Here is a 17419-nt window from a genome sequence, read left to right on the forward strand (position 1 = left end):
AGGAGTCACCTGATTGTACCTGAGCTGGTTTTCCTTATTCAGTAAAATAAATAAATAAATAAATTAAAAACTTCATGGAAAAGTGCAAAAGCCTCCAGCATAAAAAGGGTTACCAAACAGCGATGATTGTCCTTTAAAGGAAAACCCCTATTGCGCAACATTGATAATGACGTCTTGGGGGAATGAGATGCACAGTCACAAGTCTTCTGAGGTAGGTGGCGCGTATACCGAGTGTTTATAGGTCTTGTTGAGAAGGGGGAAGATGGCGGAAAGGACGGAGCACATGGAAGGAGCCGGTTCTGCTAAATTTGCAAAACGATAAAGGACAGCCGCGAATCGACAAGGCAGGCGTATTTCTAACGAAACCACAAGAACGCGTCTAGCTGCAGAATCAGAACCGAGGAGTGGTGGTTGTCTTTTCCCTTTTTTCTGTTTTGTCTGCGTGGTAACTGCATGTGGGGTTTGCTGAGAGACGGTAGTAAGTGAGTGTCAGAGAGGAAGCGAAGAGTGGTGACTCGTGTAGTGCTAGCTGCGCAGAGTGTTATTATTTTTGCTAGGGGATGTTCTCCTTACTTTCCTATGGCAGATTGGTTGCAAGGGCTGTCCTGGGCGGACTTTCCCAAACAGACAGCCGGGATTACAGCCTGGTTACAGCAAGCTGCGGCTTCGGAAAGGATTTTCGGAAGGGTATTTTGAAGAAAGGGATGTGTTACGGGGATGACGCCTGCTTCATTGCCCGTCATAGATCTGCAGATGTCTTAGGTAAGTCTCGATCGCATTCTCCACTGTACTGACTGTAAATATGCCCAATAATGAATGATGTTATAAACTGCTATACGATTCGTTCTCTTTGTTGCACACCGCACACTGCTGTGCTGTAGCCTTTGTTGTAAGGATCAGATCCCGCTTCAGTTTACCGCAGGAGTTTTCTTAATTCAGCATACTAACAATAGTGGTTATGGAAAGCTTGGGCAGTTGGTGCAAAAGTAGCTCGTTCTGGTTACTTTTATTCGCGTGTTATTCAGCGACGATGAGCTCGTGCAAGTTGATTTTCTGTGGACTCAACGTGGTTTCAAATGTCATTACTAGTTGTACTCAATGCAAATGCACCGACAGCGTTTGAAATTACATTAGTAATTGTTGCTTAAACAGATTTAGACGACCACGGTGTGTTCCCGCTGCGTTTTCCCCACTTTGAACCGAGGGTTGCTCGTTACTTCAATCACAAAGCCCCCTTGCAGACAATGAAGCCCTGCGTGATATTGCAGAAGTGTGACCCTTTACCTAGATAACAAGGAAGCCCTGGGATTTGGGTAAGACTAGCGGCCACAGTGTGCCGGCATTTCAGGTAATGGTTAAACTGCCAGCCGGTACGTTTCGTAGAAATGCAACAGTATTTGTCCTAATACTATACAAATGCCTAGTGACTGGAAATTTGTATCCTGTGTCCAAACCCGTCTCCTGTTGCTCACGTTAGTGCGTGTTGTTTTAAGGCCACGACGAAGTCGTCTCGTCCTCTTTTTTCTCATATATAATATATATATATATATATATATATATATATATATATATATATATATATATATATATTTATATATTTATTGAACCTCATTTCAGATATTGCGAACACCTTGCATAACACGCCGGTGGGAAGCATGTATTGAACCCGGGCTGGATGTAAAATAAATCTCACGTGTTTGATGTTTTAAAGGTCAGGGTGGTCACGCAATGGGGGCAGCCATGTTGCCAATGTCGCGTTTCTCCGGCATTCCAAAAAGTTTGGTTCGGCCCTTTCACTGCATTCTCTGTGTGGCACCTGCCCTGTGCTCTTTAGAGGGTTATACTGGCAACGCATTTGCAATGCATAATAATAATAATAATAATAATAATAATAATAATAATAATAATAATTTATTATTTGGTTAGAGGATGACTGTGTGACATTTTAATAGGTGATAATAACCAACTAAACGACCGTAGCCTGTGTTAATCAAAGGCGTTTTCGCCTTGGATAAAAGCGTCAATAATAATAATAATAATAATAATAAAAACACTAGTTTGTGTTCGTTTTCTAGGTTTGCTGTAGGTAGTCAAAGTAGACTTTGACCTTTCAAAAATTGTGTTGCAATCGAAATGTTTGCAGTGTGTCCTGTGGAAAATGAAATCCAAAATAAAAATGATTAAGCATGAATTTTAAAAGTAGAAATAGAACCAAGTAGCTAATTTATTTATTTAGGTCCTTTGGAAAAACCTCAGTTCCGTTATCTCAAACAAGATAAGTTGTTCAGCCCAGCAATTGTAACTAATGACCTTCAAATGCTTCAATGTGCATTCTTTTGAATTTATTGCTCAGGACAGGCCAGGGACAATGTGACCCATGCCTAGCTAGGTACAGTGCCAGGAGAGATTACCCCTCTTGGCTCTGCAAGCCTCCTTAATCACCCTCTACCATTGGCCTCTCATTCAGTCTGCCAGTTGTGCTGAGGAGTTTGGTTGTGTGATGGGAAGTTCAGAACACCATGCTCATTGCAAGGATTCCAGAGAGGAAACCCATTGAGGCTCCTGTATTAAGCTGTGCTGCTGCCCAGCCTTCATTCCAGAGACATTATCTCAAGGTCATGTAGGTGTCTGCTTTTTATCATTCCAAATTAGAACTCTGTCCAATCAAGTATTCAAGATGGGGACCATTTCAGTATTCTAAAGTTAACTCCTACCCAGCACACACACAGACCTCTGCAGCATTTCAAATGGTAACTAGTCATCCTAGCTGCTCATTGTGTTCTGATGGCTTGAGATGCACTGCTGTTTTCAAAAAAGTACACAGTGTTTCTGGATGACTCATCCTAACCTCCTGCCAGCCTTGCCTTGTATTAGAGTGCTTAGTTCGACTCTTGCCAGGTTCTGACGCAGAAAGAATGGAACTTTTAATGCAAAATAAATCACTTCCTGTTAATCCTGGCACTGTGATTGTTACCTGTTTATGTGATTGTTTTTTCACAGAAGGTTACTAGTCACACACAAGTGATTTTAGCTGTGCCTGCCACATAAACATCTTTTTAAATTAAACTTTTCAGCCTGGAAGAATGCATTTGAGACTGGCAAGATCCGACTGCAGATTACAACAGTCTGGCATGGCACGCTGTCAGAACACAAATGCAACACTGACACTGAGACGCATGCTGGCATTTTAAATCCCAATTCACATCCAATTTCTTCTGGAACATGTGTTGGAATATATATTTCCTGTTTGTATTATGCAGACAAATGGTAATTGCGCTTCACACAGTTGCAGGCAGATAACACTGTGCTTATTATGTAGATTAGAAGTGAAATCCACAAGACGTGATCTTTTCTTGAACAATACTAAAGTATCATTTTCCTCTGCTCATGAAACAATGACCGTGCTGCTACCACACCAACTGGCAATTTAAATAATGAACACATGGGATGGGATTTATTTGTTTTGCATGTTGCCTTTTTAGTTTTGTGTCAATTTATTTCAAAATAAATAAAAAAATATTTGGGACAACAGTTGCAAACAGTAACAAATAAAATGCATGCTGTTAAGATATTTTCAAAATGAAACATAATTTGTACCCAGGCAGATTAGGTTCTCTCATTCAATGATTAACATGTGCCAAGATAAGGCAACATTCTCAAAAGCTGAGAAAGTTTCCAGGAACCATTTGCTAAACACTGCATCAGGAAAATTACAGAAATAGGCTACAACTTGAGAGTCCTGGGGAATTATATGTTCCTTCTGTAATTGGAGACAAACACTAACATCACTTAAATTAAAATGTGAAACTTCCTGAATGACTGGAAGCGAGGTGTACGAGAGAGGCACTTGATGGCAAAGGATTCTTCTTGGCTACTTTCTGCCATCTAACATTATAAATCAATTCTGGCTGAAGTTGAATAAAATGTTTCCTAATTATTTAGGCAGTCAAAGCTGCAGTCGCAGGTTCTAGTGAAGTGACTGAAAATACCAGATCTGTAAGTATGTCCTCCAAATCCGCTTCCAGAAAACCAAAAAACGCTGTGATTGAGGCACAAAGGGAATCAATACACTAAAAACATGTGGTGATAGAGCTCCGCCTGTAGCCATTTGGAGTAAAGAATTCTTTACATAATTATCTTGTGCTGTAGCAATGGCACTGTTATTAAAGAAGTGCTTGGAACAAAGTTTTTAAAATCCATTTTCAGAAGTCCTAGGATGTGTCGTTGCATTTGTCGAACTAAAGCAAAATGCGCATTCAAAAAGGTTTTGTTTTTGAGCTAAAACATCTATTTCCAGATCCTGTTTGGTTTTGTGGAGTTGCCATACCTAGATATAAATACTGCCTGTGTCTTGCCGTTAGCTCTGAGAGACAGCTGTTTTTGTTTGTTTTCATGTCTGCCAATCACAAGTACATGTCATTTGCATGAAATATGTTTTGAGCGTATTTTAGCATGATTCCTTGTATGGTCACAGAGTTTGTTGTTGGATTGTTTTCTCTGAAGCAATGCTGCAGGATTGCCATTTCTGGAAAAATACTCTGTCTCATATTGGAGGGGTGTCTCTTGGGGGGAGGGTCTTGTGCAGCTGAGTGATATTATTCCAAGGCATGGTTATTTAAGGAGAATGCAATCTCAGACCTTTGAGCTGCTAATAAAGCTTTACATTGTTTTTGCTTCCTAATCCTGTTTTTTGTTCTGTAAAACTGCTATAATTGTAGACAGTTCCCAGCAAAATTCTCAAATGAAACCTGCTGAATAGTGTTGTGTTAACATATTGAATTACATACCGCTTTGTAGTTTTTCATATACTTAACAAAAAATAGACACATTTAAATGTGACATTTCAAAATCTAACATGAAGTACTGTAAGACTATTATGGCTTCTAGTGGACTTTTGCAATTAAATTAACGATCTAAATTTATGTTCATAGAGGTGTTTTTTAAAAGGTCTCAATCCTAAAATTTTAAGGTGATGCAAAATGTTTGGACATAGCTTTTGGGCCAAATTATTTCATAACCTTTCTATACATTCTTTTTACATGGATTTTCCTGCTTAAATATTGAAAGTTTAAGCAATCTTCTGATTGAAGTCATAGCTTAACAAGGCTAACGAAAAGCAATACTGGCCCTGATACAGGCGTGGCACTCCAGTGATCAAGTCTATTGAAGCTCCCTGCTGCCACTCTCTTTACTCCAGTGATGGAGTCTATTGAAGCTCCCTGCTGCCAGTCTCTTTACTGCAGTGATGGAGTCTATTGAAGCTCCCTGCAGCGGCTCACACACACACACACACACACACACACACACACACACACACACCCACACTACAAAACTAGAGGTATGGTCCCACCCCGAAACAATACAGATAACGTGAATGCTCAGGACCAGATGAAACAAAAGTCTGCCAACCTGAACTGAACGGGTCGCTACAATATGTTGAACTTACATTGAACTTACATTCATGAAGAGATATTATTTACATTTTTGAGTAATAAGTTAGTGCTCGAGTAATTATAATTATTTCGACTACTCTAACCCACTCCTAGTAGTGCAGTTGGTTGACCTGGCTGTGACAAGTTGTTGATCTTGGCTGGAGGTCCCATGGGGAGGGTGGCCCGTTCATGCAAACTAATGCGAGTAATTAAATATCTGTGGTGCAACTCTTTTGTTTTGTATTGCCACTGATATTCTTCAGGGTTTCCATGACTAATTGAATTGGCGGATTCCCTTTTGCTGACGAGCTGGACTAGAAACCCTAGTTGCAGCATCTGTGCATTTAGGTCTTGGTGGTTGCTGTCGTATTGATGTGAAAGGTGAGCTGGCAGTGTGCCTGACTCCAAGCCTAATCTGTATTGAAGGCATATTTAAGATTTGAGATTGTAGACTGGGGTGAAAGAGAGCCCAGTTTAGAAATGTACTGAATACTGTTTATCACTGAACTGGCGAGCTAAATACACATTCCATTATACACTTCAACAAGAGTGAGTCAGCTCCAAGATCCTGGCACTGAGCACATGAGCAAAACTGGGGTATCTTTTCACAAGGGATGTTATAGCAACTTTTAATGTCTTTGTTTCTTTTTCTTCTTTAAACTGCAGCATTGAGAAGCCAATCAAATTAATTTAAACCTGTTTTTCAGTGTCTGCAATTTAGTGTTGGATTGACAGCTGTTCTATAGAATATTTTAAGGCAAAAAAAAGTGTGTCCTGTGATCACCCCTTTTGAATGCAGAAAGAAAAATGGGTCAAAAAGATTAAATGTTTCAGCAAGCATATTCATCGTTACACAGACATTCGTCTACTTGCCTATCCATAATCATCTTGCTTAACATTTTGATTTGATTTTAACAAAGGCCAACATACATACAAGATCCCCGTAACTGGATGAGCAAGGCAATTAGTTGTCTAATTTATGACAATTGGCCTGATCAGTATAGTATCACAGTAGTCTAATCTTATAGTATGTTCTAAATTCATGAAAACAGTAATTGATTTGGAATTTCTAAAACCAAGGGTGAAAAATAGGTTAAATTAGACACGGGCCAACTTGAAAAGGTTTTAAGTGTTTTAAAATGGTTCTGAGGTTATGTTTTGGATTGTATTCAGTACTTGCACCTGCATTTCAATGTCAAACAAGGTTGGGTCTGAACACTTTTAGAATTCATACCCTGTCTGTGTACCAAAGTTAGGAGAACCGCCATCTCTTGTAAGTGAGTGTATTTTTGTATGCAAAACTTCAACACTATTATAAAACTCATGGTCTCATTTTATAATAAAATATTCATTCGGAGTAACTGACATGATTGTGGAGTGGTGTGTGTGTTTCCTTTTTCAATAGTAACCCTTTGTCTTCCTGACCTGTGTGTTTCAGGTGTGGCGGATGGCGTGGGGGGGTGGAGGGACTATGGCGTCGACCCCTCTCAGTTCTCAGGGACTCTGATGCGAACGTGTGAGCGTCTGGTGAAGGAAGGCAGGTTCATGCCGAGCAGTCCTGTGGGAATCCTCACCACCGGCTACTATGAACTGTTACAGAACAAAGTTCCACTATTGGGTAGGTATGGGACAGGGGGGGCTCTAAACAAAAACAACTGGACTGTCCAATACCTGCTGTACCGACACTATGAAAGAATCGAGGAAACTGGACTAGGAATTAGGGTAAAATGAACATAATTGTGGATTAGCTTAAAGATTTGACTTTGAAAACAAAGAGGGAGAAGAGGTTAAAATGTTCTTTTATTCCCAGCTGGCCTTGGTTAACAGTGGTGAAAGAATTCCATTGATCTTGCTCCAGCAGTACATTTCCTCTGCGTGACTCCCTGGCAGCAGGGTGCGGCATAGTGAAACCTGCCTTTGCAGTGCTTGTGCTTGTTCTTTTCATGTTGCTGTGCTTCAGGAAACAAGTTTTAAGAGGGCGAGGAAGTGTTGCTGCATACCATCCCTGGCTATATACCAGATACTATTTGGTTACACATTTTAAATCTTCGTTTAGCTCTGCATTGTTGGCTTGTTTGTGAAACCCTTTTGTTTTCTAGCTAAAATAACCAAAATCACTTGGATTACTCCTATAATTTGCAGCACTCTATAATAAATGAAAACCAGTGCTGCAACTAATGGGTGTAATGGAAATAACCCATGACCATTACATTGGTAGGCGGGGTGTTTCCAGGGCACCCCTCAATGAATCCTGCCATCTGTTTGTACAGAAAAAAAAACTAGATCAGGCACAGGCCAGGTTGAGCTTTCCCTCACTGCAGTGAAATGGACTTTCTTGTTTTAAGCTTTCGATCCCAAACTTTAAAGTATGGACAGGGGTGGAATTAAGACTCCCATTGCATAGCAGTTACAACCATTCCAGGTTTTACTACAAGCTGGATTAGCCACCATGTATAGGTAACCAGCTCAGATGTGTTATATTAAACTCATGATAAAACCAGGAGTGGATCAACCTGCTATGCAACGGGAGTCTTATTTCCATCCCTGATGGATGAAAGTTATATGAAGGATGTCTTGCCAATTAGATTTTATTGCTTGTTTTTTGGAAATGCCAAAAAGGGTTGCAGGGAGATTAGGTTAAAGTCAGCAATAGATTGCTTTGATGGCAGAAGCAGAGATCACATGTCTCCCACAGTACTGTAAGTCCCGGTGGGGCTGACTAAAAGATCAGGCACTGTGTATTTAAGAGGTGGGTTGGATATTGAGAGGAGTCCCGCCCTGTGCTGCGCACCAGCAGTGTGACGATGACTGATTTGCTGTAATGGAAAGGTCATGCGTATATTTAATCCCAGGAGTTATTATTTTAGAGTTTGACCCTTGGAGTGGAATGTTGAGTCTGGCTTTATGCAGAGTTCGCATTCTTACTTGGTCACAAGAGCACAGAGAAAGAAGAAAAAAAAGTGTCTGTTGTCCAATTATTTCCCTTCTGACCCTTTTCTTAATAAATAAATAATAATAGTAATAATTGAATCATAGGCTTGTACAATCATGGGATCTCTGCCCTTGATTCATCATTTCATAGACGTTGCTGCTGCTTTCCTAAACAGATCTGTGTAATCCAGAACCAACCCACTTTTGACTTGCATGTCTGACGCATTCTTGTAAGGCTACCCAGCAGTCCGGTGCACAGTGCCTGCTTTCTTTTTTCCATATCGACGTCAAGCCGCCACACAGCCTTCTATTTCTGACCCTTGGAACAGAACTTTATTAATATTACAATTTTAAAACCTCTGCCCCCCACCTTTCACCTTGGCTGACGTGTGTTTGTGTGTTGCAGGGAGCAGCACGGCATGCATTGTGGTGCTGGACAGGCGCAGTCACCAGCTACACACAGCTAACCTGGGGGACTCTGGTTTCCTGGTGGTGAGGGAAGGCGAGGTGGTGCATCGATCGGACGAGCAGCAGCACTACTTCAACACCCCCTTCCAGCTGTCCATCGCCCCGCCCGAGGCTGAGGGGGCCGTCCTGAGTGACAGGTGAGGGACACTCGCTTTCCTCCCAGGTGGTGTCTGAGTGAATGTTGAAATGTATTTAGGACTTGGTTAGAAAACCTGGAAAGTCTTTGGGAACTTGAGTTGAGTTTCCTTGTACTTGCTGGGCTCGGTCCTAATTGCAAGAAGAATCTGAGCCTGCAGTGGTACGCTGAACCACTTGGCTGTTTTTAATGACCAGGCAGCTCAGCCAGTCATGGAGCAGAACATCTTCTAGTGCAGAATACATTCCCACTTAAGCAGTGAAAAAATGCCCACCTCCTAAATTTCTCACTGTAGGATAATTTACTGTCTTTCCCTTAAGGTATCTATTATACACTCAATAAAAATGTGGCTGAATGTATAAAAAGTACATTTCCGCTTCGTGTTCCCCTTCAGTGTGTTCTTGGTTTGTGTTGCAGAAGTCGGCTTGCCACATTTACAACTTGCTTGCTTAAATCTCCCCACTAAGTAACTCCAAATGAGCATCATTTATATAAGGGCACTGTGCTGTTCTGAGTGTCGTTACCTAAACCAGTATTCAGGTTTAGTGTTCAGAGAGATCTGTTAAGGTGTGTTTTTTTTCCAGATGTGCCAGTCTAGTGAGAGTACCTGACTTCTGCAGCTCAGTGTGTTCAGTGTGAACTTGTTTTAAGGTCTGTCTCTGAAACATTCCCCTTGGCAGTGCCCTGGGACCATGTGATTTTGGTGTTTTATGCCTCCAGGCGAGGGAGCTTGGCAGTAGCGTGGTGCATTGTCTCGCAGGGGAAAGTTTTATCTTGGCAGCCTTCCGAGTGCATTGACAGGAGAGCTCGACTCTCGCTGACACTGGCCAATCCTGGAGATGGGAGGGCCGGGGGACTGTCTCCTCTCAACCAGTAGGGGGACTTTGGCACTGTGTGTGTGTGTGTGTGTGTGTGTGTGATACAAAAGTATAACTTGTACCAAAGTACTGCACACCAATTGTACATGTTTTTAATCTACTGTATACACATTGGTGAAGGTTTCTTGATTAAAAATGAATGCAGAATATGTTCCTGCAGGTAATTTTTTAAATGAATAAATACCTTTGTGTGGGGGGGGGGGGGGGGGGGGGGTAGGTAGGTAGGTACAATCTATCCAGAGTAGTTCTCCTTGTGACTTGCACTCTGACAAGTGGCAATGGCACAGAAAAGACACAATCTCCTCCTGGGAATATTTCACATGCCGTGTAATTTCAGTGATCTTGGAATATACATAAGTGCAGATCACTGTATCCAAGACACCGGTATTACTTGATGTTTGCTCTGTTGTTTTTAGTGCATTCAGTGTTTTAAGATTGTGTGAAATCCTTACTTGGACTTGATCTGGTTCGAGTCCCCCTGACCTACTGCAACACAATGACCTGGAATTAGTGACCTTGACTTTCCAGTTTCAGCAGGAAGGGATTTCCTGTGTGTGGGCTGTAGGGAGGAGCAAGGTTAATCCTCTTTCAGGTGACACTCGGTCACCCCCCTTCCTTTGGAGTCTGTCTACAAACCAAGCCTAGTTTTGAACTTCAAGACTTTGTACTTTAAATACAGGGTGCTTATCTGGCAGGTAATTAGAAATTCATCCTTAAATGTATTGCCCAAGAGTCATTTCTTCTTTTTTATTCCTGCCACGTGCAAATTCGACATGTACTTCTTTCTGAATCTTGTTTTTCTTACAGAATACTGATTATTTTTAATGTGTGTGTGTTCTGTGCTGGAATCGAAGTGGAGACTCTTCCTTGGAACCAGCCTCCTGTCGTTTCTGACTTCACGTCTCAGATTTTGTTTCAAGGTGTGTCGGTGCCAGGCTATTCATGTTCTGCAATACTCTCTCCATCCCCAGCCCTGAAGCTGCCGATAGCTCCTCTTTTGATGTCCAGTTGGGCGATATTATCCTGACGGCAACTGATGGACTTTTTGACAACATGCCAGATTATATGATCCTACAAGAATTAAAAAAACTAAAGGTATAGCCTTTTTATAATTAAGATGATAATACAAATAATTCCATTTTACTGAAGGATTTTAAATGGCATGTCTCTTTGGAATACTCTTGCAGTAGATGCTTTGTGTTGAGTTTTATGGATTGTATTTTTTTTTTTGCAGAACACTAACTATGAGAGTATACAGCAGACTGCGAGGAGCATCGCAGAGCAGGCCCACGAGCTAGCCTATGATCCAAATTACATGTCGCCTTTTGCACAGTTTGCATGTGACAATGGACTGAATGTACGAGGTAAGCCCTGACTCCAGTAAAGTGAATCCTACAAAGGTTTGCAAAATATTCCTAAAAATGTTCAACTGCCCCCTTTTATCTTAACTTTTAATTCCTAGGCTTAATTTGATTTATTCATGGTGGGGCACGTTATTTAGCTTATGTGTAAGAATGGAAAATAACAAGGGAACCCTGTATAAGCTCTGTTATTATTCTCTTCTGTTGACTGCTGTAGTTAAGCAACAAAAATGAAGTTTACACAGTAGACATTCTTCCACTTCCAGGCGCTCCACTTGGTTACTTGGCAACCGTTCTGAGCTCTGGACAAGTCTAAAACACAGAACAGCAACTTTGCTGAGCTTTGGCAGAGCTGAGGAGGACCAACATGTTGCAGAACTAGCCACAACCTTTGAACCTTTAGACCTCAAGTCACAAATTACATTTGTTGATAGTTCGGTCCCTGGGTTTATTCATTTGATTGAAAGCTATTTTCGGAACCTTATGTGGTAATGCAGTGTTCCGTTTGTGTTGTTCTGCAGGAGGGAAGCCTGATGACATCACAGTTCTGCTGTCTATAGTAGCAGAGTACACTGACTAGTGGCACTGAAGAACCCTGTTGTCTTCCTCAATCATGTTCTATTGTACTGTTTCCTGCTGGCAGGACTGTGGACTCCCCTCCCCTTGCAGCTAAACCCCCAGTTATTCCCTGGGTCTGCAGCCACACTTTCACCACTACCAGGAAGAGCGTACATCTTCCTGCAGAGCAACCAGGACAGTCCTACACAGATGAACTGTGGTGTCTGCCAGCAAGAAAACTTGAACTATTTACCACCCTTTTGGCATTGGGTAGACCTTCATATTTATAATGGAATCATTCACAGGAACACGCTTGGTATGGTTTCAGTCTGTGAGCTGTTTTTCCATAAGCATTGCTTGATGTAGTTTGTTTATTGTCCAGCAGGTGGCTGTAGAGACGTCACATGCCTTTTAATATTAGTTGTCTTGGTCCCAGTCACCTTCTGAACAATAAACAAATGTGGATCCCCTTTCCCCTGGCTGCGAATGTACAAACTCAAACAGGAGCAGAAATAGGCATTTGAATCTCTCTCTCTCTCTCTCTCTCTCAAATTCAAATTCACATTCAAAGGTGCTTTGTTGGCATGACCATTATTTACAGTATTGCCAAAGCAATGTATACACAGTACGTCATCTGAACATTAAATAGACAATAATACTGATGAGAATAATAGTGATAATAATAATGGTAAACAAGTATAAATAATAACCACGTTATTAATAATTTAACAATAACAACAATGAAATATAACAAGATTTGAACACTGGTTGTCCCTCAGGCTGTGACAGGTGGCTGTGTACTGGGCTGCCAGTTGGACACAGCTCTCCCTATCCCTCTCCCTCTCCTGTGTTCTTGCATTTTAATGTTTCTGACCTATTTGGACAGAATTTGGGAGTGTGTGTGCAAGTGTTTATTACTGTTACCTGAATACTGATCTGGAGTCAGTTGGGTGGCAAATATGAGGAACTCCACAGTGAACAGGGAATGGTTTTGTTGCCTATGGAAAAACTGCTCCTAATGTTTCCAAGGTTTGATCAGCCACCAGTCATAGATCCTGTGTCTATCGGATTCCATTTCAAAGTCTTTGAAGCGGATACTGTAAACGCCGGCCAGTCTGGGAAAGGGGTTGGCTTGATTTAAAATTTCTCAGGCACTGGCAAATGTTTAAAAGTTGAAGCTTCCTGATCATTTACTTGCACTTGTAAACAGTGGAGATGTGTGGGTTCACTGATGAATGAGAGAATGTAAATTGTGATTGCATTAAAAAAAATAAAACGAGGCATAGCGCTACGTAGAGGTCTGCTGCATCAGTTTGATTGCTTTCCTCATTTAAAGAAAACTAGCTGAAACGATAGGCGTGTACTTTTGCTATGCTTCGTTGTCAACAAATTGTTAAAGAATAGAGCGCAGCGATGGTGTTTCGTCATCTGTTTGAGTGGCATGTATGGTAGCATATTGGAGAGCATGGCTGTTGGTGGAACTGTCCCAGTCCTGTTTATGTTCTGTCTTTTATAGTTCTGTAATGCTGGTTTTAATGGAATAAGAAGGGGTGATGTTTTGTTGCAGCACCTTAGTGTTGGCGGTTGGGTATGGGGCAGATGGACTTGCTTCCTATGTTCTCTTAGTGGACATGTATATTGAGTTTGGAGGTTAGAGACAGTAACACGGCTGTCTGTCAAAATCTCCAAAGCCACGTACAGTCCATTTTGTTTTTATAAAGAGCAAGATTGCAAACAAGTCCTTCTGCAGCTGTGGGTGCCAAATGTTTATTGGCTGTTATCCAGTCTCTCTGAACGTGCTGTTCAGTGCATGGACAGTGCATTGAAGCAGGACCGTGGACTCAGGTCGGTTTCAAGAGCGGATAACCAAACGTTTTCTCATATGCCTCACTGGTCACATACGTCACACGTCATGGTGCTCTGAGTGAGCGCTGTCCCGGGTGAGTAAAACATAAACGCCCTGTTATGTCACTGGATAACCAAGTGTAGCTAACTTGTCACAGCTGAGTGTGTGTGAGTTTGTGTAACGTTATAACCAGGTCTAGCTAATTGAGCACAGCTATGTGAGTTTTTGCAATGTTACCCGTCTTAGTTGGGACTGTAACTCCTGGAAGTGTGTCTGGGTTCTGCGTCTGAGATTGTTTTTAAAATGTTGTTTTTTTTTTTTTTTAGTAACCTTTATGAAAAATACCATTAACGCACAAGAATAATAAGAAGTTCGTATCGGTGGGTGCTTTTGTGAACAGGTATGTGTTAGGTCAGAAATGAGTAATGAATATAAATAAAGGTTTATTTTTATAACTATTTTCTTTTGAAGTGGTCCCACAGTTCTGTAGTAATGTGTATATATATATATATATATATATATATATATATATATATATATATATATATATATATATATAATATGGTTCTTGTACACAGAATTTTACCACAGCCAGATAATTAATATATCCCACTATGGAGTTCCTAAAGCCATCTTTTACAAATAGACCTCTCTCTAATATGTATCTATCAGGTAACATGTTTGTGAAAGGTCTTCTAAACATTAGTGTGTTAGTGTTACATTCACATGTTGAACATCAGGATTTTCGCTTTCTGTTGTACTGTATATTTGCATAACTATTTTGTGCAGCTTTTTATTTTTTGTAATTTAAAATTCAACTTTTACATGTACCGTGTACATGTCGATTTTACTTTATTTAAATGCACATCATGTTTCTAACAGGCATTTAACTTTGTTTTTAAGCTTTTCACTAGTTAAACCAAGGAATTGATTCAATTGACTATTCCTGTATTTACATGGTCTGCTCCTCCTTGTACAATGAAGCTTTCTGTCTACTGCCCAGCTGAACTGGTACTCTTGTCAATTCATTATTGGCTATTAAAGACATTTGCTTGTAAAACCTTAAGTGTATGTTGGTACTAGGAGTAGAATGACTATCTATTTGCCAGTCAAACAGTTGATAATTAAAAAAATGATTAATAGATCATGTATTTGATAATGTCGGCTGCTTAATTTGTGTATGTACCGTTTGTAAACTATTTACAAACAGCTTGGATTTAAAAAAAAAAAAAAAAACAACTATTCTAAAATTCTGGAATGGCTTGCAGTTGACATCTTGTCTGAAACCACACTTCATAATTACTTTCCATTTCATTCAGTTTCTGAGGTCGACTAACTTTTTTCTAGTCAACTATTCAGTTACGCCTAATTTGTACCTGCCACTTCGAGACAGGAGTTGATGCCAATGCACCTTTTTAACAGCTTCTCTGTCAATTATAATTACACACATGCAGTGTTTGTGATTTCTGGAAACTATATTGATCAGTGGCTCTGCATGTTACCTCATCCTCACACTATTTGGGTCTATTCTGATTTAAACAGTGACAGATCTATATATTGTCTCCCTTCTTTTTTATAAGCGCCCTGACTAAGTGACCGGTATTAAGACAGGTAGCGTCATAAAGTGATGCTGGGTAATAGGCAGAGACTTTCTTGATTTTCATTCATTTGCCTGGCAGGTGCACCAAACACCAGTTTTTCCCATGTGTTTTGTCAGTGGTGTGTCTGTGTTTATAAAGCAATACTGTAATATAGCAAACTCTGTTTTTGCTGTGATTTTTCTTCCTCACCTGATGTCTGTACATGTATATTCTTTAGGTTGCCTGCGCTCCAAACATATCTAGCATTTGCGTGTTTCCTCCTCTAAAGCTGTCTGTGCACAAATGTTTAAAGAAAGGCCTAGGGGCCTCCTGACCATGTTCATCAGGATACTGCAGTTAATGGATTTACTGTAAACAAAAGTAATGTTGTGATTGTTGCTTCATCGCGATGAGAACTTTGATACCGAAGTTGCCCACTGAAAGTTTTGAATTTGTAAACCTTACAAAAAAATATATATATATACTGAACTTGAAGTTTTAAATTTTCAGTATTTTTTGCTTTGTCTTAAATATTGTGTGCCTGTGCATTTTAAGTGTAGTGTCCCACTACAGATCTCAGCTATAGGATACAATTTCAATTTGGAAGTCAGACAGGATACGAGACCTGCCAAAAGTGATTTTTCCAAATGCATAGAAGTGACATATGGCAGCACCCTGTTCTGATCCTGAGTTTGCATTGACTTGGTTTGGTCTCTAGTGCTGTTTTAGTAAGCTTCAGAGGCACTCCAATGTCAAATCTGGTAGTTTATTCAAACTGAGTCCCTATGTAAAACAAGCTATATTTGGTAAGTTTGGAACTTGCTCGATTTGGCATTCTTGTTATCTTGTTTTTGGTAAGGTAACGCAACAAATATTATGAAGTTATTTAATCCTGGCTGGAATGCAAATGCTTTCCTATTTTGGTTTCAGTTCAATTAACCTTTCAGTGGTAATTCAGAGACGGTAGAAGAGTATGTGCACCACAATTGAATAAACTGTTCTCAATGTTAAACATAAATAATAAAAAAGTATGTCATGTGTCTTTGTATGTGTGAAAGCAAGCTAACTGAATTGGGTATGAAGTGGAGGTGTAGGAAAGAGTTGGCATTTCAAACACACATCATGTCCATCTGCTTTGCCATCTGTTATCAAATTCAACTCTGAAGGTGCTTCTGCTTTCAGAACCAGATTTGAACTTTCATACTTGTGCTCTCAAGCTCTCTCTCTCTCTCTCTCTCTCTATCTCGCACGCTGTGGAGGTGTTTTGATTTGTACAATACAATAATGCAGGAATAGTTTCTGTAAATATGTTTTAAAAGCTGTACAATATTTAAATAAAGAATATAGTATTTATACTAGTCTGCCTTGATGGATCTTATTTTGATGTTTATTTGCATCTAATATCCTCAAGTACAATACCTTTCACAGGTACTTTTATTTTTATATATAGAGACCCGCAACTTTAACCTGGTACGCCATGGCAATTAAAGTTAATATATTTAAAAGGGTTATCTTATAATTCCTGTTATGCTTGCAATGCATTATTTTAGTCCTTGATGGTGTGGCTCTATTGCACACAACCACTACTCACATTCTATTCTTCAAGGATGCTGCTGACATTAACGTATGCATTTTATTTAATAGGGTGTGCAAAAAGAACTGTTACAAGGATACAATGAGAAAGCAGAAGTGACTGAATATTATACATCGCTATAAGAACACAAATGCCAATGGGAGATGCTATCTTTGTCATCCAGTGTAACATTGCAAATGCATAATAAATGTTATTTTCTAAATAAATACCATTAATAAAATGCAAACCATAAAAAATGAAGTGTGGTGTGGTTACACCTACCAAAAAAAAAATAATAATAATCTTACAAAAACTGAATGCTAATGAGACCAACAAGGCTGGTTATTGCAGCAAGGTTTAATGATGGTTATAAAGTGAGGGAGTCCTGGCTGCTGATCTTTTCTCCTTCCTCCAGCTCCTCCTCATTGTCACGAGCAGCACAAGGGCATTCTCTCCATTCTGCTGAGAGGAGACTGTGCCGTCCAGCTGCGAGTGGAACTGCAGGGAACACCAGAGAAACCCTTCAAGCAGAGTCGGCTCACGTGGGTCTCTCTCGCTCCATCCCAGCACAGGACCTGGGATGATTAGGGTTCTGGTTTGGAATGGACTGAAAGATCATTAATGCTATGTGCAATCCTTTTGCCCTTGCTGGTCAC

The 17419-nt window shown here is 40.3% G+C and overlaps 1 protein-coding gene across 1 annotated transcript; it reads left to right on the forward strand.

Annotated features, from left to right (window-relative positions):
• Positions 1-195: 195 nt before the first annotated feature.
• Positions 196-16541, forward strand: LOC121297201 (protein phosphatase PTC7 homolog). The gene is made up of 6 exons (XM_041223339.1): positions 196-762; positions 6871-7050; positions 8770-8968; positions 10817-10940; positions 11080-11209; positions 11728-16541. Exons 1-6 carry the CDS (start codon positions 561-563, stop codon positions 11784-11786), a joined length of 894 nt encoding a protein of 297 aa, XP_041079273.1. The 5' UTR covers positions 196-560; the 3' UTR covers positions 11787-16541.
• Positions 16542-17419: the final 878 nt, after the last annotated feature.

This window comes from Polyodon spathula, chromosome 22 (assembly GCF_017654505.1).
Source record: "Polyodon spathula isolate WHYD16114869_AA chromosome 22, ASM1765450v1, whole genome shotgun sequence".
Classification (NCBI taxonomy): domain Eukaryota; kingdom Metazoa; phylum Chordata; class Actinopteri; order Acipenseriformes; family Polyodontidae; genus Polyodon; species Polyodon spathula.

Excerpts from the sequence above, each read along its gene's own strand:
- LOC121297201 (XM_041223339.1), top strand. The coding sequence starts at position 561 with ATGTTCTCCTTACTTTCCTATGGCAGATTGGTTGCAAGGGCTGTCCTG. Across the intron at positions 763-6,870 it reads TAGATCTGCAGATGTCTTAG|GTGTGGCGGATGGCGTGGGG; the intron begins GTAAGTCTCGAT and ends TGTGTGTTTCAG. Across the intron at positions 10,941-11,079 it reads AAGAATTAAAAAAACTAAAG|AACACTAACTATGAGAGTAT; the intron begins GTATAGCCTTTT and ends TTTTTTTTGCAG.